The 25,559-nt window shown below is 41.1% G+C and overlaps 1 protein-coding gene across 1 annotated transcript in view; it reads right to left on the minus strand.

The window, feature by feature from the left end:
- aig1 (androgen-induced 1 (H. sapiens)) overlaps positions 1-25,307 on the minus strand; it is a 67,671-nt gene extending 42,364 nt beyond the window's left edge. Inside the window, exons 1-2 of the mRNA XM_017701003.2 lie at positions 25,060-25,307; positions 10,192-10,347 (exon numbers count right to left, since the gene is read on the minus strand). Coding sequence (XP_017556492.1) covers positions 10,192-10,347; positions 25,060-25,200 — 297 coding nt within the window. The 5' untranslated portion in view covers positions 25,201-25,307. The remainder of the gene's footprint in view (positions 1-10,191; positions 10,348-25,059) is intronic.
- Between the last annotated feature and the right edge of the window lie 252 nt (positions 25,308-25,559).

The following is a 25,559-nucleotide window of genomic DNA, read 5'->3' on the forward strand; positions in this document are numbered from 1 at the left end:
ATGTCAGAGAGATTGGATTTGAGCAATTACTTGCAATGTGAACATAGCTAAAAACTTAATCTAGACATTTAAAGAGCACAGACTAGAGGTGTGTTGTTCAGAAGGGATGTATCTTTGTTTTGGATTTCACCAGATGGTAACTTTACAGGAAAAGAAAAAAGAAACTTTCATTTTAATGTAAGTCAATGGAACCAGACGTCTTTCCAAGTCGTTTTGTGCCGTTTCCTTTGGTCCAATCATCATGAAACTCACAATCAATGTAAAGGGTAACAGACACTTTCAAATTATGCCAAAAACAGAAAAATGACAAAAAAGGAGATACAAGGTTTTCTTCCTTTCATGCACTGACCTGCAAAATGTCAAGCACTTACCTGTCTTAATACCACCCACCCCTTCCCCCCGGCTCCATCCCAACAAAAAAACGTGCTCCATGCAAAACTATGACGAGCCTGAAAGCCAGTCATGAGCAAAGCGGATCGACATTTCTGCAGCTTGTGTTTTCATATCAGCATACCATAATTAATCCCTGAGAGCCAACTCTCGCCATGCCGCTCTTATCCGGCACTTTCTTGGAGCTATGGATGCCTTCTGTAAGAAGGACAGTGGTGAGCTTACGGTGAGATCAAACGCACCGCAAAAACAAGCACATTACTGTCGAGCACACAGGCCTCGGAGAAGGCAGAGGGGGCGTTTGAAGTCCCCGTCTCTTGCCGAGAAGCAGCTTCGCGAGTAAGGAATTCCAGCTTTCCCCTCTGTAATCCCTTTGATCCGCACAGTCTTAACCGCTCCTGAACTACTCAAAACCCCTTCTTTTGCATTAATGGGCCTCGTTTATGGATGTGACAGAATCATGTTTGGATTGGTTGTTCAAGACGATCCTGCAAGATCCCTGTTTCCAGTAAGGGTTTGGTGATGACCATGGTGGGCAAATAAACAGGGCCGCATTGGAGGGATGGGAGAGGTGAATGGGGGCCATTGATGTGGAGTGAGTGGTTTCCTCGAGCACCTCGAGAACGGATGGCCAGCCAGGCGGCCTCTGGAGCTGCAGAGTGGGTCAGTCAAATGAACTCACCGCCAGACAGGTGGTTTATTTGCTCATACCGCACCCTCACTCTCAACACGTTATTCATGTCATCAGGCCCCCTTTGCATAAAACCACAGTGAGGGCAATGAGGCCTCGTTGCTTACCCAACCAAGCCAAAGCCATCTGCAGCTTCTGGGTGAAATGACCTCCATGACCGCTTTCAAAACCTGCTACAGAACATGCTCTGCGGCCGCTGTATTAATTAGATCCATTTCCAAAAATAAAAACTTCAAACATTTATCATTTTGCATAATGCATGCAATGTAAGACATAAAATATCATGTTTCAGATTTGTGGCAAAACATGAATTAATCTATACTTTTATGCGCTTACCTGCTTTACAGCAATGCCTGGCATGCTATCATTGTTTAAGCTGGAGTTTCCCAATCATGGTCATGGACTGATCCCAGGTCATGTATTGTTTGCAAAGGGAAGGTAGTAGCCTAACTGCTGAACTACACAAAAAAACACTACATTACTATTATAAACATATTTTTATATAATTAGTTTTAATAAAGTCTTGATGTGGTCCCATACATGTCATAGAATGTACGTTGTTAATGGCTAGTACAAGTGAAGATTGCCACGATTGGCCCCTCCCACTCCGCCCATGATTGTTCTCACCTGTGTTGTCCACCTGTATCTTGTTAACCCTTGTTGTTTCCCTGCATTTAAGACCTGTGTTTTCCCTTGTGAGTTTGCTGGTCTTTGTATTGTTTGGATTGCGCTGTTTCATCTTTGTAGTGTATTTTTGTATTGTATTCTGGCCTCTGTGATATTTCCTGTTCTCTCTTGTTATGTTTATCCTGTGTTCCTTTTGTCATGTCTGTACCCCAATCTCTCCGTGTTGGCTCCTTGACCCTGGACTGTCTAGACCCTGATATTGGATTTGCCCCTAATAAATCTGGCTTCTCTCAGCACGTGCAACCGCCTCATCATCACTCCCACACATTACAAAGATGGCAAAAAATTATAAACTTGATAATATTACCAAACTTTTTGTTTAGGCTTTTTTTATTTATATGACTATAATGAAAACAATCCTAGGATGAAAAAACATAATTCAATATAAAATATGATGACAGCTGCATAAAATATATAGTCATTATAATTGTGGATGTCAATGGAGTTCTAACTAGTGGGTGGAATTGGAGATGACTAAACTGGGGAGAATATTGGGTAACCCCCCCCCCCCCCCCCCCCCCCAATCTGGAGAGTCTCTCACAGCATTTGAAAGCACAGAAGCCCACCAGCTTGTCACGTCAGGAGGGGTAAAGGATCCCATGGTGCTGCATAAAGAGGAGATCAACTCTGTGATCATAGGAGGGAAACGACATCAGCTATTAACACAGATGTGAACAATGCTGGCCTTTAGAGAAATTTGGCTGATGTTAACAGCCGAGAGATGAACAGTCATCCCCCTAATGGAGCTGCGGACCACTGGTATAATTTTACTCTCTGTTTGTGAAGATTTAAATGACGTTTGAATGAAGGAACATGAGCATTAAATATCAGACTGAATGTTGTGGGATGGAAAACAACGTCGTGTTTCGACAGATGTGGTTCTGTAAGTTTGCTGGTGCAGTAAGTTCAGAGTTCAGCTCCAGTCCTGAAACCCCTGCCCTGCATAACTGTGGTTGCCTGGTTAAAATACCTGATATTATTAGCTAATCAATCCCTTCTTGAACTGAATGAGGCGTGAACAGCAGAGAAACACTGAACTATACACTGCAGTGGCTCCGAACCTGGAGTGAAAACACTGAATTAAAGGTCTGAGTGTCTCTCGTTTCTCAACTTCTGTCGCATCTCATAGGTGAATCATTCACAAAGCACAGCAAACACTACGCAATGACGGCACATATACAGTATGACATCACATGAAACGTGAGAATACTACTATATTTTATGACATTGCTCCAAATAACTTGTTTGCCAAAAGAGGTTCTTTGAAGCCATTTCATAAAAGAACCAGTTTTGGAATAAATAACTTTCGATCATGAACTTTTTAAACAACTATTTACTGCAAGATTCATTAGGAAAGCAAAACTGGTTCATCTATAGTATTGCTACTAGGAATCCTTCACAGACTTGATGTGTTTGAGGAGAAAAATCACAAAACTGTGCTGGACACTGGCCCTTCAGGACCAGAACTGGACACTCCTGACCATTAAAAATATTTGATACATTCTGCAAAAGTGTGGAAGAGTGTACCAAAAGTCATATACCTGAATGGTGCCACAGAGTAACAGAAGCTACCAAGGCTACTATTGACATATGGCTTGTGTCCCCACATTGGCAACAGGGCTAATAATACCTATTGTACAGAGGTAAGCTGACCCTCAGGCTGAGGGGCAGTGCTAAGTGACACATAAGTTGTCGCAGGTAATGTACCCGTGTGGTGGGGGATTTTTGTTATGACCCAAAGAATAAGTGTGGAATCCTACGCCGGCTGTGTCTTAACCAAAGCATCACTCTGGCTGTCCTGGGACTTTCCCCAAAAGTATTATCAATGTGCTAATAATTGATACTACAGATGGCATGATGCGATACCAATACCAAAACCTTGAGCATCAAATCATCAATATGCATTTATTTTTATGGTTGTTTTAAGAAAGTACTAAGCTTTAAAACAAGTACTAAGCTTTTAACCAACAACATAACTTATACAAAATCACAGCTTGTATTTATTTACTGTATCAAGTACTTACAAACTTATAGAAAACTAAATCTGAAAGCCTCATCAATGTTTCAAAAACATTCAACATCACATGTAAAATCAGACTGCCTGTATTTTAGACTGCAGATGTCTTTTTAGATAGCTGAATCTATGCAAATTCTGTAAAAAGTTTATATCCATATATTTGAATAGTTATGCCCTTGTCTAAGAAATAATGTATTAGTTATAAAATTAAAACTTTAATGGGTATTTACACATAAAACATCATGATACTAGTGATGTTAATGATTAACTGATTACCGGATATTAAATAAATACTGCATTCAGTTAAAAATTCAGCTGCAGATAAACAACTGATATTTGAAAAAGTGGGTTTTTCATTGAAAGCAAGAACACAAGTTGTTTTGATAGTGCTACAAATCAATATCATGAATAACTGAATGTTTTACCTTATTTTATTACATTTGTTTTCTGCCCAAGTTTACCTTGTTTACTGACAAGGTTTGTACTGTAAATATGTTCCGCATACACTGTATTTCCAAAAGTCTTGGCTCGTCTGCCTTCACACGCATATGAACTTGAGTAACATCCCATTCTTAATCCATAGGCTTTAATATGATGGTGGCCCACCCTTTGCAGCTATAACAGCCTCAGCTCTTCTGGGAAGGCTTTCCACAAGGGTTAGGAGTGTGTTTATGGGAATTTTTGACCGTTCTTCCAGAAGCGCATTTGTGAGGTCAGACACTGATGTTGGACAAGAAGTCTCCAGGCTAATTCATCCCAAAGGTGTTCTATCAGGTTGAGGTCAGGACTCTGTGCAGGCCAGTCAAGTTCTTCCACACCAAACTCTCTCATCCATGTCTTTATGGAACTTGCTTTGTGCATTGGTGCGCAGTCATGTCGGAACAGAAAGGGGCCATCCCCAAAGCATGAAATTGTCCAAAATGTCTTGGTGCTGAAGCATTAAGAGTTCCTTTCACTGGAACTAAGGGGCCAAGCCCAACTACTGAAAAACAACCCCACACCATAATCCCCCCTCCACCAAACTTTACACTTGGCACAATGCAGTCAGACAAGTACCGTTCTCCTGGCAACCACCAAACACAGACTCATCCATCAGATTTCCAGATAGAGAAGCATGATTGGTCACTCCAGAGAACACGTCTCCACTGCTCTAGAGTCCAGTGGCGGCGCTTTACACCACTGCATTCCATACTTTGCATTGCGCTTGGTGATGTAAGGCTTGGATGCAGCTGCTTGGCCATGGAAACCCATTCCATGAAGCTCTCTATGCTGTTCTTGAGCTGATCTGAAGGCCACATGAAGTTTGGAGGTCTGTAGCGATTGACTCTGCAGAAAGTTGGTGACCTCTGCACACTATGCACCTCAGCATCTTCTGACCCCGCTCTGTCATTTTACGTGTCCGACCACTTCGTGGCTGAGCTGCTGTCGTTCCCAATCACTTCCACTTTGTTATAATACCACTGACAGTTTACTGTGGAATATTTAGTAGTGAGGAAATTTCAGGACTGGACTTGCACAGGTGGCGTCCGATCACGGTACCACACTGGAATTCACTGAGCTCCTGAGAGCGACCCATTCTTTCACTAATGTTTGTAGAAGCAGTCTGCAGGCCTAGGGGCTTGGTTTTATACACCTGTGGCCATGGAAGTGACTGGAACACCTGAATTCAATGATTTGGATGGGTGAGTGAATACTTTTGGAAATATAGTGTATCTTCATGTAAATGAGAATTCATTCAATAAGAATTCATGCTTTTCTATGCCAATCCACCTCGACATTCATCATAATTTTGCACTGCTGAGACCTAATAAACATTTGTGGTGATTTATCTGTACAAAAATTAGAAGAGACTTATATAAAACACCTCTGAGTTTGAAGTGATTTTGTGAAAGAAATGTCCACGGCCGTAGGAGAATGTCTGGAAGCAAAGTTTAAAGAATTTTTAGAAAATTATGTACTTCCAACTTTGTGGCAACAGTTGGGAGAAGGCCCTTTCCTGTTAACACATGGTTTGACAAGTTTGGTGTGGAGGAACTTCAGTGACCTGCACAGAGTTCTGACCTGTAAACCATTGAACACCTTTGGCATTAATTGGAATATCAGTGCACGACCTCACAAATACTCTTTTGACTGAAGGGGCACACATTCCAAAAGACACTCCAAATCCATGTGGAGAGCCTTGTCAGAAGAGTGGAGGCTGTTATTCTGTGACGTCATGCGAAACGTGAGAATACTACTATATTTTATGACACTGCTCCAAATAACCTTTTTGCCAAAAGAGGTTCTTTGAAGCCATTTCATAAAAGAACCAATTTTGGATTCCTAAAAAGCATTCAAATAAGAACCTTTTAAACAACCATTTACTGAAAGGTTCTTTAGGAAAGCAAAACTGGTTCTTCTATAGCACTGCTTCACAGACTTGAGGAGGAAAATCACCAAACTGTGCTGGATGCTGGCCCTTCAGGACCAGAACCGAACACTCCTGACCATTTAAAATACCTGCCACATTCTGCAAAAGTGTGGAAGAGTGTAAATGGTGCCATAGTAACAGAAGGTACCAAGACTACAATTACCCATAAACCTATTAACATACGGCTTGTGTCCCCACATTGGCAACAGGGCTAATAATACCTTTGTACAGAGATAAGCTGAGCCTCAGGCTCACAATGTAAAGCACCCACAGTAAAGTTTGGTGGAGGAGGGATAATGGGCTCTGGCTGTTTTTTAGTACTTGGCTTAGCCCGTAGTTCCAGTGAAGGCTAATATCAATGCTACTGCTATTTTAGAAAATCATATACTTCCAGTTTTGCGGCAACAGTTTGGAGAAGGCACTTTCCTGTTCCTGCATGACTGCGTCACTGTGAGCCCCATAAAGACAAGTTTGGTGTGGAGGAACTTCAGTGTCCTGCACAGAGTTCTGACCTGTACCCCACTGAATACCATTGGGATTAATTGTAATATCAGGGCACACATTCCAAAAAACACGCAAATGTAGAAAGCCTTAGAAGAGTAGGGGCTGTAATAGCCACAAAAAGGGGAGGGGACGACTCCACATTAACACTCATGGTTCTGGAACAGGATGTCCAAAAAGCTCATTTAGGTGTGATGATCAGGGGCCATATTACAGAAAGTTCTTAAGTCTGAGATCTGCTTTGTTGTCATGGGAACTTCAATTAGGACTGAATTTAGGAGTCTTAAGTCTGTAATCTTATCTTATTTCCAAATGAGAAAACGGTTTTACAGAAATATCCTAAGTTGCCAAAATTTCCTAAATATTTTCTTAACTTTAAGATAAACCCTGAGCGACTTCACTTCTGTTTTAATTGTCTGCTTCTATTGTTTTGTGCAGTGCCCGGCAGCTCAGTTCACTATAACCAGCATAATGACATTACATCTACGCTGAAAACTGAGCTTTGACTGGTGAGTTGTTTTAGCATTTAATAGCCCCAGTCTCAATCTCCACCATCCCTCTTATTCCCTTTGTGTGTTAATGTTGATGATGAAATATTACAGCGATGGTGGTGAGTAATGAGACAAAGAGCTGAACATGTGTCTGTTTATTAGGAGGAATAACGTTAGCGGGCTTGGCTGAAGCTTTTGGGAAATGGAGACTGAAACTGTGGAGTGGCGACTCTGATAAACAGCACTCACACCATATTCTTCACTCTCAGTTTTCCAGTTTCTTTACACCAGTAATGGCAGCTAGCTTTAGCTGTCTGGCTAACTATCTTGATTACGTGTTTAAGTTTCAGTTGTGTGCGTATGGTTGGTTGCTAGGTAACAGATATGACAGTTGATTATTTACTTCAAAGTTTTCTTAACTTGAGATGAGTGAAGATGCTGTAAGATAAGGCAAGATTCTTAATTTAAGATCAGTTTTGCTTTTGTAATACAAATTTATGAAAAAATCTTAAGACAAAAAGATGAGAATTTTCTCTAATTTGGCCCATTTCATGTCTTTCTATGAATATAACATTTAACAGGAACCAGAATCGAAATCAGGCTATAGAAACACTTCACATAATCAGATATTCAATCAGAATTTACTCTTTGTTCCTACAACATCCATCATTTTTCTGTGGTATCAGTTAGATACCAATGTTGGGTATGAAATAATTGAAATAAATGTCTCCTACTGTGGTCAGTGGATTTATTCCACACCACTAGTCCAACCCTAAGTCAGCATGTTCCAAAAAAAGACTCTTATACTCTCTATCACCCATCATCTTAGATCTCCCCAATCTCCATAGAGCTACACAACACTAAAACATCTCCGCTCAGGCACAGCAAAGCAGGACATCTGCAGTTTCCATTCAAATATTTTCCGTACAATTATCTGATGGATTTTACGGACACTGTGCGCATAAAAGCAAGAAAAACACGCTGAGCTTCCGCCTCTCGCCCAGAGCACAAACACACTTCTTCATGACAGCTGCTCTGGTGCTGCGTCATGCCGTCCAGTGCAGATAGACGACAGGGCATTTGCAAAGCAAATGGCTCTGTACATTAAAGACAATGCATGTTGGTGTCCCTACTCGCCGTATGCAAATCAGTGTTGAGGCCGAGCTCCAGATATAGCGGTACCAGCTGAAAGAATGCAGCAAAGGTCTGATTTCATGATCAGCGTGGGACTTTTCCATCTACAGCCCCACCCCCAAAAAACCCCCATTTTACATATGTGTTACACAACTCAAGCTTTGGGTGATCTAAAAATAGACCCCAGGGCACACAGGGTATCTATTCACATGTGACCAAAAACACTTTTCCTTTTCAATTATCCCCCCTTCAGTGCAATTATGCCTTCACTGAGCGGCTGGAATAACAATTTAAAGAGATCTGGGAGGACATGAATCAAAGACAACTGTGTGGTCAGGTTGAAAATGTCCACTGCGTGCTTTACAGAGTCTTCTTTTTTTTAGATATTGAACAATGGCCTAAAATAAGATCTGAATAGTTGCCTCGGCAGATCTGTGTGGTTTCTTGCATCCCAATGTCGGTGGTATAAATGGGAATGAAAGGGCAATTCTTTGTCAGTGTACTGCCTTTACTGTAGTATTACAGTGGACTCTTCTTTGTTAACAAAGGAACTTGATACCAGTAATGATAGCATGTGTGGTGGTATCATACAGCAGTCATAACCGTCAACATAACTTTCTCTATATTCATTAGGTACTGTATCTAAATGTTAGTGGTCCAAAACATTATCAATGCAACTGGTTGCATTTTTTGAGACCACTGGACTGAGTCCATTTTGAGGCCATTTGGACTGAGAGTTCACTACATTTGTCATGAGTAAAAGCTTTTTGTCAAACCCAAGTCCAGCCAGAAAATGAATCTTTGGTCCACCTGAAGTCTTGTGTTCTGGTATTCACTTCAAGTAAACTCCCTTGCAGTCCTCACTGCATCTGAAAGCTCTCCAATTTGCCACATAATTCAAGTTTTAAGTTTTTCTTCTCCTTTATTTTATCATGCAGGGATGAATTACTACTAATGTACCATCTTCAATAAATGCATAATATCCTGATTAACTGCAATTTGGCTCTAGAAAATCAAGCGAGCTGACAGCTTCTCTTCACAGTACATCATTGGTGATGAGCATTTCCTTTATTTTCAACTTGTTGGACAGCATCATGGATAAGTTACTCATTTGCCTCCAATATATTCCCCATGTGGTGTAGACTGGAGGCAAGCAATCCACTCTAAGCACTCCTTTTCCCAATATAAGGGTGCTAAAGACTGCTTAGGTGAGACTAAGACCCAAGTAACTGTCACTTCTAATTTACCCATCATGGCAAAGTCAAATCAAATCAAATCACGTTTATTGCCACTTCACATGTACACAGGTCTCTCGCTTTCTCTCTCTCTCTCTCTCTCTCTCTATATATATATATATATATATATATATATATATATTTATGTGTATATATATATATATATATATATATATATATATATAAAACTATGACATGTACTGTTGTACACATTTCCAAAGGTTTAATTATTGAGTCTGAGGTAGATAAATAAATGAGATTTTAGCCCCGAGTATGGGATAAGACTGCTAAGTATCATAGTGTGAACTTTAATATGCAAAAACCATAAAATTACATTGTCATCAACAAAAAAATTGTTGTATGCCAAATTTTGCCTCATTAATTTTGCACTAGAGCTACGTGACTAATGTTACTACCAAGTAATAGAACCTTATCTCATCCAAAATATGACATGCCCTTCATACTCTTATTTTAAATGACATTGTTAGGAGTGCATTTAAGCTGTTAATGAAAAGGGTCTAGTTACTCTTCAAGAGCAGTTGGTGAATAAGGCCCTCATTTTTTCATAAAACACAATGCATGATTTTAGAAAAATAAGTAAGTCAGAGTTGAATGAATGGATGCATGATACTTACAACTCCCACAGGAAAGGCCAGCACAGCCATCATCCAGTCTCGCAAGCTGATCAGCTTCCGGAGCTGTCTTTCCTGCTCCATGCTGGCCGTGCCCTTCGTCAAAAGGCTAGAGAGGTCCGTCAGGACACACACACCAAAGAACACTGCTTGTATGACCTGGAAACAAGGAACAATAGTTAGGTTATGCAGTGTAGCCTTAATTAATTTTACTCAAATCAGCTCAGTATTCATTAAGTACAGTGATTTTAACAAGCCAGTAATCTAGTCAATGTGGTGTTTATATGACTCTTCTCTGGGTTGTCTGCTGTGGAAATCATTTAAACCCTATATTTAATTGAAAACAGTACAAAGACAACATATCAAACATTGAAATGGAATTTATTGAAAAATATTTGCCCATTTTGAATTTGATGCCAACAACAGGTTCCAAAAAAGTTGGGACGGGGCAACAGGAGGCTGCAAAAGTTGTGCAATGCTAAAAAAAAAAAAACACCTGGTGGTTGATTGGCAGCATGTCAGTAACATGATTGGGTATAAAAGAGCATCTCAGAGAGGCGGAGTCTTTCAGAAGTAAAGATGACGAGGGTTCACCACTCTGTGAAAGACTGCACCATCACACAGTGCAACAATTCAGGAATAATGTTTCTCAATGTAAAATAGCAAAGAACTTCTGCTTTTCATCGTCTACGGTACATAATGACATTAAAAGATTCCAAGAATCTGCAGAAATCTCTGTATGTAAGGGACGACACAAAAAAACAGTATTTGCTGGTCGTGATCTTTGGGCCCTCAGGCAGCACTGCATTAAAAACAGGCATGATTCTGTAGTGGAAATCACTGCATGGGCTCAGAAACACTTCTGAAAACCACTGTCTGTGAACACAGTTCATCACTGCATCCAAAAATGCTGTTAAAACTCTAAAACCCAAAGAAGAAACCAAATATAAAAAGGGGTCCAGAAACACTGCCACCTTCTCTGGGCCTGAGCTCATTTAAAATGGACTGAGAGGAGTGGAAAAGAGTTCTGTTGTCTTACGAATCAAAATTTTAAATTCTTCTTGGAAATCATGGACACTGTGTCTTCTGGGCTGAAGACCACTCAGCTTGTTATCAGTGCACAGGTCAAAAGCCAGTTTTCATGATGGTTTAGGGGAGCATTAGGACACATGGCATGGGTGACATGCTAATCTGTGAAGGCTGTATTAATGCTGAATGATATATACATGTTTTGGCAACATGTGCTGCCGTCCAGACGACGTCTTTTTCATTGAGAACCTTGATTATTTCAGCAAGACAATGCCAAACCACATTCTGCATGTATTACAGCAGCATTGCTCCGTATTAAAAGAGTTTTGCATTAAATGAAAAATAGGACAAAGGAGACCCTGAACTGATGAGTAGCTGAAATCCTGTATTAAACCAGACCAGGAAAACATTTCACTTTCAAAACTACAGCAGTGTCAGTTCCCAAATGCTTACAGAGTGCTGCTGAAATAAGAAATGATGAAACACAGTGGTAAACAGGCCCTTGGTCCAAACATTTTGGACCGTGTTGCTAGCATGCAATTCACACTTTGTATATTGTTGCATTCTATTTTTATTTACATTCTGTACAGCATCCCAACTTTTTTGGAAATGGGTTAATAGATTGTTTTATACAGAGATCACAGAGATGTATTTGTTCTCATGCATAAGAGAAACAACCTTTAATAAACAAACAAATGCTAATTCTGGACATACTCGGGATAACGCACTCATTTTCTGAAAGCATTCTCTCATCGTGTCTTTTATTATCCCAAAATAGTTAACTAAAATTAGGGGATTCAGTACTTTCCATTCTGGCCTTAAGATGTACTGAGTATACTTAAGATATGTAATCTTTAAAGAATACATCATGTGTATAATATATAATATGTACATATAATTTACCTTCAGTAATTTCTGCAAAACAAGATTCGTTTAACAGCTCAAAAAAGAGGAAACTTGTGAGGGATTTTACGTCCTTTGAAGAAATTGTTAAAAAGTACCATTTGAAGAGCAGAGAAAATTTTTGGAAATATCTTCAAATAAAAGCCCCTACAAAGAAAAGTTGTAAATTTTAATACGAATAATGAGTTTTGTAAATATTATAAATTATCATACAAATGCCATAAAGCAGTGGTATTTTATAGGATCTTTAATGGAGCATTTAATAACCCTATCAACAATCCTAAATCTTAAAAAGATTTGTATGGCAGAGGGACCTTCATTGTGACATTGAGTGACATTACATGCACTCAATAATCTGATCATAATCAGATTTCTGCAGTTATCCGGTTATTCAAATGGTCATGTAAACACCATACTCCAATCTAGAAATCTGATATAGAGGCTGGGTTTTAGCTCGGTAATCAAATTTCTCAGTTCATGTGAACTCTTACTCTGATTTCTTTCAGATTTCTCAGTCTGTGCATACGCAAGATCAGATGCCGGATGTCGCGAGATGCAGCAAAACACTGTTGGAGCGACGTTGAAACCAACCACGAAATAAACGATTTGAATGTTCTTCATCTTCTAGATGATGCCTGTTCATATTTTCAGGTCAAGCGGCGAGATATTTTAAAAAAAGCTGCGGCATGAAGTTCGAGTTTTACGTTACATTTACATCACGTCTTCTTCTGTGAGTTTATTGGCTGGTGAGTTTATTAGCAGAAATCTGATTACTGTCTGACTCATGGAGACCTGGAGTTATTGGATTATTAAGGGAAAGTAAACAAACTCAGGGATGACAAGAAGTAGAACAGAGTTGACTCAAATGCCAGATGACATGAAAGGGAAGCAAAGAGGAAATTTACTCTGTACAAGATGTTACATACGTGGTACCTCACCCCTCTTAAGATGTGTAGAATGGGTCTGAGTAGGAGTGATAAATGCTGGAAAGGCTGCTGGCAGAAGGACACACATGTATGTGCACTTTGGAGTTGCCCTCTTGTGAAAGAAATTCTAGGAATGGTAGGTAAATAGGCTGGTTGTATTATCTCACTATTGCCTAGACTGTTGGGGGACAGGACTGAATTACCAAATGTCTCAGGTAACAACGTCTCTCTCATCATAGCAGACATTACCACAGCTGCTAGAATAATCTGAAGACATAGACAGTATAAATGTGTCCAAGTCATAAGCCTGGATGACATTAACAACTGAAACAGCAGCATTTCAGTGCATGTTAGCAAGACATACAGGCAGTGGGGGAAACATGTCTGACACTTAGAGCCCAGAAAATGATGGCATGTCCACTCCAGGTAGGGTGACAGGACCAGCCCAGGTGGAGGGGTTTAAGTATCTTGGGGTCTTGTTCACGAGTGATGGGAAGAGCGATGTTCTGCAGGCTGGAACAGGCGGCAGGAGTAATGCGGACACTGTACCGGACTGTATGGTGAAGAGGGAGCTGAGCAATAAGGCGAAGCTCTCTGTTTACTGGTCAGTCTACATCCCGACCCTCACCTGTGGTCACGAGCTGTGCATAATGATCGAAAGAATGAGATTGTGAATACAAGCAGAGGAAGTGAGCCTTTTCACAGTGTGGCAGCTACACCCTGTCAGTGAGGGTGAGGAGTGAGGCGCACGGCCTACATTGACAAGACCCCGGGGTCATCCCAGACCTGCTGGAGGGATTACATCTCCAAGTTGGCCTGGGAGCAACTTGGGGTCCCCTGGAATGAGCTGGAGGAAGTTGTGGATGACAGAGTTGTCTGGGACTCTCTGCTCTCCCAAATGCTACTGCAACTCTCTCTGGACTAAGTGGTTATTGATGATGATGATGATGATGATGATTTCTATAGTACAGTTTGTATACAGTCCATTAGCTACAGTGGATTTTATCTGTAACTCTCAGTGATATAAACCCATATCATTCTTGTTAGCTGTGACTTCAAAAGGGTGCTCTATGCTCGCTGTTCTGATTGTACTTCTATCATATGTGAATTGCTATGTTTGTGAACTGGAGAGCTGTGCCTTGTTTTCTCCTTTTTTGCAAGCTTGAAAAGCAAGAGAAACAAGAGAGTGGTCATAATGTTATGCCCAATCGGTGTGTGTGTGTGTGTGTGTGTGTGTGTGTGTGAGTGTATGAGGGTGGACAACATGGACAGGCTGCTGACTGGCTACAGCTGCTAAAGGAGAACCCTACACTGGACACTTGTGATATTTTAAACATCTGGTATTTTTACATTAATTGTTACGGCTGTATTGATTTAAATAAACAATAATGTGGTGGGTCCACCAGACCACTGAGTGACTGACTGACTGACACATATTAACACCACTCAAGGGTTAAGGCCTCAGAAAGCTCCTTGGAACTCAGCATGGGATACCGCTTACTTCAACAATCAAGAGCAAACCAAACTAAATGTCTGAGGGTTAAATAAGACAGAATCCTCCGAAATCCTCTCTAATGATGTTGTATTCATTGACAGCTGATGTGGTGCACTTGATTCGAAGGCCCATTCCCATTTCTTCTTTTTACCCCTACCCCTTGTTTTCGAGTGTCACCCTAACCCCTCGGAACTGAGTTACAAGGGGTAGTGGTTGAAATCTTGGCCTACGTTTCAGTTCAGCTCCTCACTGCTGGGCTTTAGTTACATTTAGGGAATCATACACCTTCAAAGAGGGGGGCAATTATTTATTATCCCCCACCCCTAATTCTTCAGTGATATGAAGCTGAAGTCAGACATTCTCCAGATTCTTGTTTGAATTTTCCCGTTCTACCTTAAATGGTACAGCAGTTACATTCTGGCGCATCAGGCGTCAGAACTGCTGGACTATTTAAGGTGGAATGGGAAAGTTAGCTAGCTACTGAGACATTAGCATACTATTAGCGACTTTTATACTTGTTATGAAGAAAAATGACCAAAATACACTGAAATAATATTAAACTAAGATAAAACAGTGATTATCGTCATTTTTTAACTGAGAAAATTCTCACATTTATGAGATTCTTTGGTCTCCTGTGCTCCATCTCCCCTCTATTTCAACAAGAATCGGGACACCCTACCCCTAGACGCGAACACACAAAACAGAGGGCTAAGGGCTCAGTGGTAGGGTGAGGGGTGAAACGGGACTGGGCCTAACAGTAGTCATTTTAAGTAATAAATGTGGAAGTGTCCTAACTTTTTCCTCAAAAATGATTTTTTTTCAGTTTTATTTGTTATATTTTTAGTTATATTACGTCCGGCCCTGTTTAAATGAAGATCAAACACCCATATATTTAAATATGGTAAAAAAAATTATCCAGGGTCTGTGGTACTTGCGGCTTTCCGAGTGAGAATAAGCCATTCTCTATAAGCTTCCGCCTGCCACCGGTGGTATCAGCACCGAGCGATTACCTCAGCATTAATTTAGGAGGGGAGTACATTATTCACGTTCTTTTCTCTCAGCCGAAGAAACGCAATACACAAAAAAGTGTGTCTTTTATTCCCATTAATTCACTGTTTAATTTTTTATTCCTCATTATCTTCCCAGTTGGCAAATTGCCTTTGGAGGGCTGAAGTGAGGAGTGTCCTGTCACAGTGCTACTACACACCTACACATGCACACACACACGCACGCACACACGCACACAGACAGAGTATTGCTCATTTGCACGACTGAAAAAAACCCAGTAGATTCTTCACACCTTTCTTTTGCTCTTTTGACTTTAGTTTAAGCTTAAAATGGATTCCCCTTCAGTTTTTCCACTTTTCCAACAACTCAGTGGTTTAAGCAGCAGCTTCTCTGTAACAAGCATGAAACAGTTTACCAGCTGAACAGTGACTATTTAGTCTTTAGCAACAGCAACAATTATTTTGTGGACTGAGACACGAGCTTCTGTGAAATGGCTTGCATTAAGCATTTGTAACCTAATAAAACAAAACCATTGAGCCACTAAAAGCTGCTGTTTGTAGAGCAACAAAGAGATTTTCCATGAGTTCATCTCAGGGCTGTGTAGAGCAGCCTAAACCTATACTCAAGTAAGAGTACAGGGAGATTCACTCGAAAGAGGCCCCAAATATTCTGTTGTAACATGCTTACGATGAAGCACCTGAACCGAAAAATAGGCTACATACTTTGTTATACACTATATTGCCAAAAGTATTCGCTCATCTGGCTCATTGAACTCATATGAACTTGAGTGACATCCCATTCTTAATCCATAGGCTTTAATATGATGTCGGCCCACCCTTTGTAGCTATAACAGCTGCAACTCTTCTGGGAAGGCTTTCCACAAGGATTAGGAGTGTGTTTATGGGAATTTTTGACCATTCTTCCAGAAGCACATTTGTGAGGTCAGACACTGATGTTGGACAAGAAGACCTGGCTCACAGTCTCCGCTCTAATTCATCCTAAAGGTGTTCTATCAGGTTGAGGTCAGGACTCTGTGCAGGCCAGTCAAGTTCTTCCACAACAAACTCACTCATCCATGTCTTTATGGACCTTGTTTTGTGCACTGGTGCGCAGTCATGTTGGAACAGGTAGGGGCCGTCCCCAAACTGTTCCCACAAAGTTGGGAGCATGAAATTGTCCAAAATCTCTTGGTGCTGAAGCATTAAGAGTTCCTTTCACTGGAACTAAGGGGTCGAGCCCAACTCCTGAAAAACAACCCCACACCATAATCCCCCCTCCACCAAACTTTACATTTGGCACAATGCAGTCAGACAAGTACCGTTCTCCTGGCAACCGCCAAACCCAGACTCGTCCATTGGATTTCCAGACAGAGAAGTGTGATTGGTCATTCCAGAGTCCAGTGGTGGCACTTTCCAACACTGCATTCAATGCTTTGCATTGCGCTTAGAGATGTAAGGCTTGGATGCAGTTGCCATGGAAACCCATTCTATGAAGCTCTCTATGCTGTTCTTGAAGTTTGGAGGTAGCAGTTGACTGCAGAAAGTTGGTGACCTCTGCGCACTATGCCCCTCAGCGTCCGCTGACCCCGCACTGTCATTTTTTACGTGCCCGACCTCTTTGTGGCTGAGTTGCTGTCGTTCCTAATCGCTTCCACTTTGTTATGATACGACTGACAGTTCAGTTAACTGAGGACTATTTAGTAATGAGGAAATTTCGCGACTGGACTTGTGCACCGACGCTGGAATACACTGAGCTCCTGAGAGTGACCCATTCTTTCTTTAATGTTTGTAGAAGCGGTCTTCAGGCCTAGGGGCTTGGTTTTATACACCCGTTGCCATGGAAGTGATTGGAACACCTGAATTCAATGATTTGGATGGGTGAGTGAATACTTTTGGTAATATAGTGTAGGTTATTATATTTTACTGATGTAAACACATGTCTATAGTTGTCTGAAATGGCTTGCCCCCCAATGTAAGTCTCAAATGTCACTCATGCTCGTAAGTTTCGGGAATCTGCAACAGAATAACTGCGCCAATTTCCAAAGACGCTGTATGCTGTGAAGTAAGCTACGCAACCTCATCTTTTCTTTATGCCATAATAGATCACTGAGAGGTCTTGCACAGCGAATGAAACAATGGCAGTCTTAATCTCTTTGTTGAAAGATCTGGGCACACGCGAGCGGTCACTTTATGGCTCAGCTCAATGCTTTACTCCTCAAGTGTCCGATTGTGATCATGGAAAACCAGATCTGAACTTCACAGTGAATAATGAATGAGGCCCGATGAAAACACAAACAGCTGAAATCATAGTGAAGCAAGTGAGCCGAGTCCAGAGTAAGTAAGAGCCTGGATGAATATGACATTCGTACTGAGGAACTGTGCATCCCTAGATGCTGCGGATGGATGCGCCTCGCTTCCCCTGGGACAGTGTCTGTTTGTCATAGAAGCGACTTTATCACATGCCAAGCGAAGACAATCTGTGCTAACATGCCTTTTATTGTCTGTTCTAATAATAGAAGTTTATGCAAAAGCCACTACAAAGTGGGCAGGATCCACAGAACACAGAGCAAACAAAGACGCTTGTCAGAGGTCCCTTACTGGTGTCATGGTGAATTATCAAAACATTATGCAAATATACGGGTTTAATAAATCACACTTACTGTGTTTCTCCTTCCCTTACGAGAAGGTGACCCAATTATTTCAAGCATATTTCAAATATAAAATGTAAGTCTCCCCCAGAGAACAATGGTAAACAATTTTTATGTCATGTTTACATTACACCAAACCAGATGTTCTATATCTTTCAATGGAGGAGGGATGGAAAATTCGAACAAATGGATGCTGAACGCTTGCAGGCGTCCAAGCCTACCAGTTCATGTACAACAAAACTTCGCCAACACAAATGCACCACACATCAAACTCTTATTGCAGTAATGTCACCATCACAGCAACATTTCTATAGCTTCCCACAATCACTGGCCACGTACCACGTACTCTGACTTTAAATCTACAAGGTGGACCGACAAGGTAGGAGTGTCTAATAGAATGGACAGTGAGTGGACACAGTATTTATAAACTCCAGCAGCACTGCTGTGTCTGATCTGTGAGGGTCCATGGGGGTCCTGACCACTGAAGAACAGGGTAAAAGGGGGCTAACAAAGTATCAGAGAAACAGATGGACTACAGTCTATAATTGTAGAACTACAAAGTGACCTATAGAGTAAGTGGAGCTGATAAAATGGACAATGAGCGTAGAAACAAGGAGGTGGTCATAATGTTATGCTTGATCGGTGTAAGCCTGTGAATCTCTGTGTTTGTTTTTGGCTTAAGCTTAAAATACAATGATAGCCCAATGCAAATTCAGCACAAATGTGTTGGAAACTCACAGAAAACAACTGATATGTTGATTAGCCTAAAAGTCACTGAGAAAAAACCAAAACAAGTGTTGGCGCATGCGCTGAATGCCACTGGCTCGAACCTACTGGGGTGAAACTGTGGCTCTGCAGACAGATATCATCATGTTATGCAGCTCAAGGCTCAAGCAAGTGTTGTAATTAGCATAATTATGTTGTTGGATTGTGAGTGATAGTCTATCATCAGACTCCTCTAGAATTTGAAATGATTTGTGTTCAGCTTCATGTCTGCCAATCCCTGCATGAACTCTTAACCTGCCTCTGAACTTCTACTGAACTTACCAGCTATGTTCTCACATCTAACCTCTTGTAGATGGGTCATTCTACAGAAACGTCCACTTTTCTGTCTCTCCATAGGAGTCACTGGTGTTACAGATTGTCATTGGTGTTACACATAATAAAGGAAACACAAGAAACAGTTTTAATGAACAATGCATTTTACAAAATAACTGCTACAGAGCATCAAACCACATGCTGTCAATCATGTAACATCCACTAAAATATAGAATTTAATCCATTTGTGTTCTACTTTTTCACAATGACCTCAGAATAAAGTCGGTCACACCAGTGACGTCAGCTCAAAGCTTCATATGAGATCATGAGCTGAATGAGAAAATCTCTGAGAACTGAAAGACACAGTGGACTCACCATGTGCTTTTCTTCATAAAGATCCTCAGAAACCAGGTAAAAGGAAGTCGAGTGACATCATCAGTGTGACTTTTACTTCAAAATAAGAGATTTTTTGTTATGTGGTAACACCAGTGACACGACTCCTGGGGAACTTTTTTTGTATTTAAATTCTATAAGGGGGCTACACACCTAAGATTTTCACTCACTTTCCACCTGTGTAAATGTGATGTGACAATAAATGTGATTTGATTTGATTTGGTAGGTCAATTGGAATGTAAAGTGTCCATGTAAACACCTCAATCCGAATGGTCTAGTCTGATTGAGGCCATTTGGAATACAATTTCTATCCAACTGAACGAGGTGGATAATCCTGTAAATAATCCATTTTATATCCGTGAATAGTATCCATGTAAACGCCTGTATCCGATTCCATAGATATCCATACCTAGATACCACATTGTCTGTTGTTCTCTATCTGAGGTGATACGTCGGCACGTCCTCCAGAGGTTGGAGGGTCAAGATCTGCTTGTGAACAGATTCACTTGTATTGAGAGACAAAGAGTCTCAGGATTAAATCAGCCACAACTTACTTTATTACTGAACCCATTTTCTTTAATAACTGTGCTAATTAGCCGCCCAGACCAGCAGGAGAGTATTCAGTCTCCACCTGATGTTAAAAACCAAGTTTAGCACGAGAAACACAAACACACACATCAGCCAATCCAGCAATGAGTGAATCACTTCTGATCTTAATAGACAAAAAAATAAAACAAACCACCAAAACACAGGAAGAAAGACGAAGCCAATAGTGGCTTCCTGTTCGCCAGCTTCTTTCTGGTGCCTGGACCTGCACCATTTAAGATGGAACAGGAAAATTCAAACAAGAAGCTGGCTAGTGCACCATTTAAGGTGGAATGTGAAAATTTGAACAAGTTTCTGGCAAATAAGAAGCTGACTTCAACTTTACCTTCGTGTAAGGTGCTTAGTGTTGATCTATTATGAATATTTACACAGATCAAGGAATGCTATAACTTATCGAGCTACAAAGCTTTAACCATCATTGTAAATAAATAAACACTACATAAAGTTAAGACCCCCTGAATAGACCATTAAATGAATTAAGCTTAATATAAAACCAGAGGAAAAACAATCACATCAACAGGTTCTCTGAGCTTCACCAACCACATGATCATATCTACACATAAACACCACACAAACAATACGCATCACACAGACATGAGCGTAGATCACTGCGTTCCCTCAGTTATATAATCCTATCCCATTTTCTGAGAGCAATATTCCTGAAACAGTGGAATTTTGGACAGTATCTTTAAACTGCAGCTCTGAAATGGTACTGAACGCAGTCCAGCAGCGATGCTGACCTCCCTAAAACGGCGGCGCCGTTGACGTGCCTGACTGGACCCAATGTATATCTGCATGTGATTACATCCCCAATCAGAACAAGTACGTTCTGCATGTGCGTTGTGTCATAGTGAGAGTTTATACCATTCAACACAGTGGAGCAGAAACTGGTCTGCAGAGGAGACGAAGTTTATGCTCTGATCTTTAAAAGACGGCGGAGGGACGGACGTCCAGCTTATGTGTCTCAAAACACAACGCCTTCCTCTCGGCTTTCTTTAATAAGGACGTGTGATGGACGTTTTTCTGCTATCGTTTTAAAGCAATTAAAAACACAAGCGTGCCAACTGAAAACTCATCTCACTCTGACTGGACTCGTGTGATGCTGGCTGTCATGGCTAAGCGATTCTCTACGGATGTGCATCATTTTGGATCTGATTACTTGCAGTGAGCATATGAGTAGAGATTTTCCATTAGATTGCTGAGTAGAGTGAGAATAAACACCTCAGTCTTAATCTATAATTGGAATGAATTAAATCAGATTGGCAAAAATCTCCACACAGCCACTGATCGACTCCACGTTTGATTACGAACAGAGTATAATTAGGCCTGGATGTAGTGCAGGGCAGTATGTAATATTCTGAATAAATAAATGCTGTATAAATGTTGTGTTTATAGCTTTGGGTGGTGTTTTTAAATGTGGCAGCGCTGGTTGTTTTTTCAGTTCCAACGTTAAACCTCAGAAAACTTAACACCGTGATGTGCACTGTTTATCGAGAAAATGTCTTGAAGTACCGTTATATATTTTTGCCATTTTGCCAAACTGTAATCCATCAAATCTTTCTACTAATGACAACAGTCACTGGCTTATCTTCAGTGCTGGACGATTTACACAAACCATGTAGTTGAGTTAAAGTAGAGACACCCAAGGTAAAATATTCCTCCAGTAAAAGTAGAAGTTCCTCCCTTTAGACCTCCACTTGAGTAAAAGTACTAAAGTATTTACCTTCAAATGTACTTAAGTATAAAGTAAAAGTACTAAAAGAGTAATTATGGCTCTGATGTCCTGTTATCATTTTTATAACAAGACTCACTTCATGAACTGATTTTAGGTGAAAATCCTCCAGTGTCTCTCTTGGTAAACCAGTCTTTTAATAGAACGTCATTAATTAGTGACGCTGACGCCTATTAAAATGATCATAAGCACAAAACACTGAAGGTAAACAGTTTCCATCAGGGAGAACCGAGTGGCTCTGAAATCACTTTTTACACACAAGCAAAGTTTCAGTTTAAGATTTATTTACAACTTAGTTCCAAGTTTAAGTTTAAAAACTGGCTTTAAACTCAGGATCACAAATGAGCTCCTTTACTATATTGATCTGTAGGTCTCTGTTCATAAACATAAACCAGCCCAAACTAATTTACTATAAAATGAAATGGTGTTTGTAGAAATTCAGAAAAAAGCCGCGTCAGTCACGACTGCATATGTGGACATATTTCTATATTGTGCTCTATTTACACAAAGTTAGGTTAGTTCATCATTTATGTTGAACAGACTCTCCCAAAATTTTACGCTGCTGCTCTGACGTTGAACCGTGTGCTGCACTGGGTCAGTATGACCAACAGGTCAAAACAAGCTCTAAACAAAGTGACTGCTGTGCCCTGATTGGTGCTCTTGCTTTGTGCTTCTTTTGTTTTGACATGTTACGTTTTTATACACACAGAAACCAAAAGGAACGACAGATTTCTCAAAATGTAGTGGAGGAAAAAGTCAGATATTAGACTTTGAAATGTAGTGGAGTGAAAGTAAAAAGTCGCCCAGAAAAACTTCAGTACAGATACACGAAAAAATACTAAAGTACAGAAACTAATTACATTTACTTAGTTACTGTCCACCACTATTTATCTTACAGATTTATCTGGGTTTGGGTGCCTCTATTAATTTCCCCTTAAAACACGAACACTTAACACAAACACAAAAATCCAATATCCAGTAAATTCCAGAGCAGCTTTACATTTGAGCCTTAGTTCCTCTCTGTGTATCTTCCTAATGATTTTAAGACGTTTTTCTGTCACTGTCACCAACGACACTATAGAAATAAACCTATTATATTTACTCTTTTGATCTGAATGATTTGTCTTAAGGGGGAGACAGTGAGTGTGTGTACATGCACTAAATCCAATTATTCAAATGGTCATGTAAACACCACACTCTTATCTAGAAATCTAATTAAGAATCTGATATAGCGGCTGGATTTCAGCTCAGTAATCAGATTTCTCAGTTCATGTAAACTCTTGTAAACTCTTACTCTGATTTCTTTCTGATTTCTCAGTCTGCGCGTCCACGAGATCAGACGCCGGATGTCGTGAGACACTGCAAAACACTTTCGGAGTGATGTTGAAACCAAACACGAAAAAAAAGATTTCAATATTCTTCAGTTTCTAGATGAGGCCTGTTCATATTTTCAGGTAAAAAGACATGATGTTTAAAGTGCCATTAAGTTTGGGTTTTACATTATGTTTACGTCAAGACTTCTTCTGTGAGTTCATTGGCTGGTTACAAAGTACAAATCTGATTACTGTCTGACTCACGTAGACCTGGAGTTTCCCCATGATCTGATTCCTCAACTGCATGTAAACATGTTGATCGGATTACTGACAAAAACTGATTTTCTGTAGTTATCGGATTATTAAGTGCTTGTAAACAGACTCTGAAGTGCCCCTAATGTCAACTATTTCTCCACACAAACATCTGGACTGAAATGTGCATATGTACTTACACCGACCAGGCATAACGTTATGACCACCTCCTTGTTTCTACGCTCATTGTCGATTTAATCAGCTCCACTTACTCTATAGGTGAACTTTGTAGTTCTACAGTTACAGACTGTAGTCCATCTGTTTCTCTGATACTTTGTTACCCCCTTTTATCCTGTTCTTCAGTGGTCAGGACCCCCATGGACCCTCACAGAGAAGGTCCTATTTGGGTGGTGGGTCATTCTCAACACTGCAGTGACACTGACATGGTAGTGATGTGTTGCGCTGGCACGAGTGGATCAGACACAGCAATGCTGCTGGAGTTTTTAAACACTGTGTCCACTCACTGTCCACTCTATTAGACACTCCTACCTTGTTGGTCCACCTTGTAGATGTAAAGTCAGAGACGACAGCTCATCTGCTGCTGCACAGTTTGTGTTGGTCATCTTCTAGTCCTGCATCAGAGGTCACAGGACGCTGCCCACAGGACACTGTTGGCTGAATATCTTGGTTGGTGGACTGTTCTCAGTCCAGCAGTGACACTGAGGTGTTTAAAAACTCTGTCTGATCCACTCAGACCACCGCAACACATACTAACACACCACCACCACATCAGCGTCACTGCAGTGCTGAGAATGATCCGCCACCCAAGTAGCACCTGCTCTGTGAGGGTCCCTGGGTGTCCTGACCACTGAAGAACAGGGTAAAAGTTCACCTATACAGTAAGTGGAGCTGATAAAAATGGACAATGAGCGTAGAAAGAAGGAGGTGCTCATAATGTTATGCCTGATCGAGCTGTTGGAATACACAGAAACACAACAGCTTTATTGCTGGTGCGTATCCAGCGCTATTCCTATTAAAAAATCGTTGTAAAAGGGAAGAAAAACGAGCCGTTTATGTGGAAAACATGAGTCATTTAGCTCGTAGACGGACAAAACATCGGTCTCGCCAGTCATGCGGTTACGCGCATGCGCGCTTCCGGAACACTGGGACCTGACGTGACCTACATCTGAGTAAACATGAGAAAGACGCTGATGTAGGAACGATATAAGCCCCGTTATCCGTCCAAATAGACCCCGTGTTAATGTCTGGGCCGTTGGATGTGTGAGCTGAGGGTGATGATGCGCTGTGGCGTCACCACACAGTGAGCCCAGCGAGCCACAGATGCGCTTCACAGGGAAAAGGTCGGTCTAATTCAGGCAGATGAGGTCGTGTAAACGTGCGTTAAACTGTCTGGAAGGCTAAACGGTGTCCGGCTGCTGCAGCTGCTGCAGTGCGGCCCGTCTCCTCACCCAGCCTACGAGAAGCTCCTCACATAAACAGCCAGCACCGTTTGTTTGGGTTGCACTTACCAAATCTATGAACGTTAGAAACTTCCAGCTCCCGCCGTATGTTTGGTGCGCGGGCATGTCTATGGCTTTGTAATTGCAGATGATGGAGAAGTAGGACAGGAGGATCGCTACTCGGAGGATTTGGGAAGGGATGAGCGCCATCTTCCCCCACCGCCGCGTTTCCGTCCCGGGAAAAATGCTGCGGACCCGCCGAGGCTGCGAGCAGGAGGAGGAGGGGGAGGAGGAGGAGGAGGAGGAGATGCTAAAGGTAACGTTAGCACCGTAAGAGACGTGCGGGAGGATGTTGCTATAGTAACGGCGCAGTTGGCGTTGCCTGCGCTACGAACGTGCCCTGCTGGAATCTCGCGAGAAACCTTCATTCAATAGGCTTTGGAAAAAGGGAACCCAAACAAAAGCCTAGCTTTTCTTTATCGCGGGAGGATTAAAAAGCAGATTTAAATATGGGATTATTGAAGGATTACAGTCTTTTATGAGTGTTTGGAGGAAAGAGGAGGTTTAGG

This window comes from Pygocentrus nattereri, chromosome 4 (assembly GCF_015220715.1).
Source record: "Pygocentrus nattereri isolate fPygNat1 chromosome 4, fPygNat1.pri, whole genome shotgun sequence".
Lineage (NCBI taxonomy): Eukaryota > Metazoa > Chordata > Actinopteri > Characiformes > Serrasalmidae > Pygocentrus > Pygocentrus nattereri.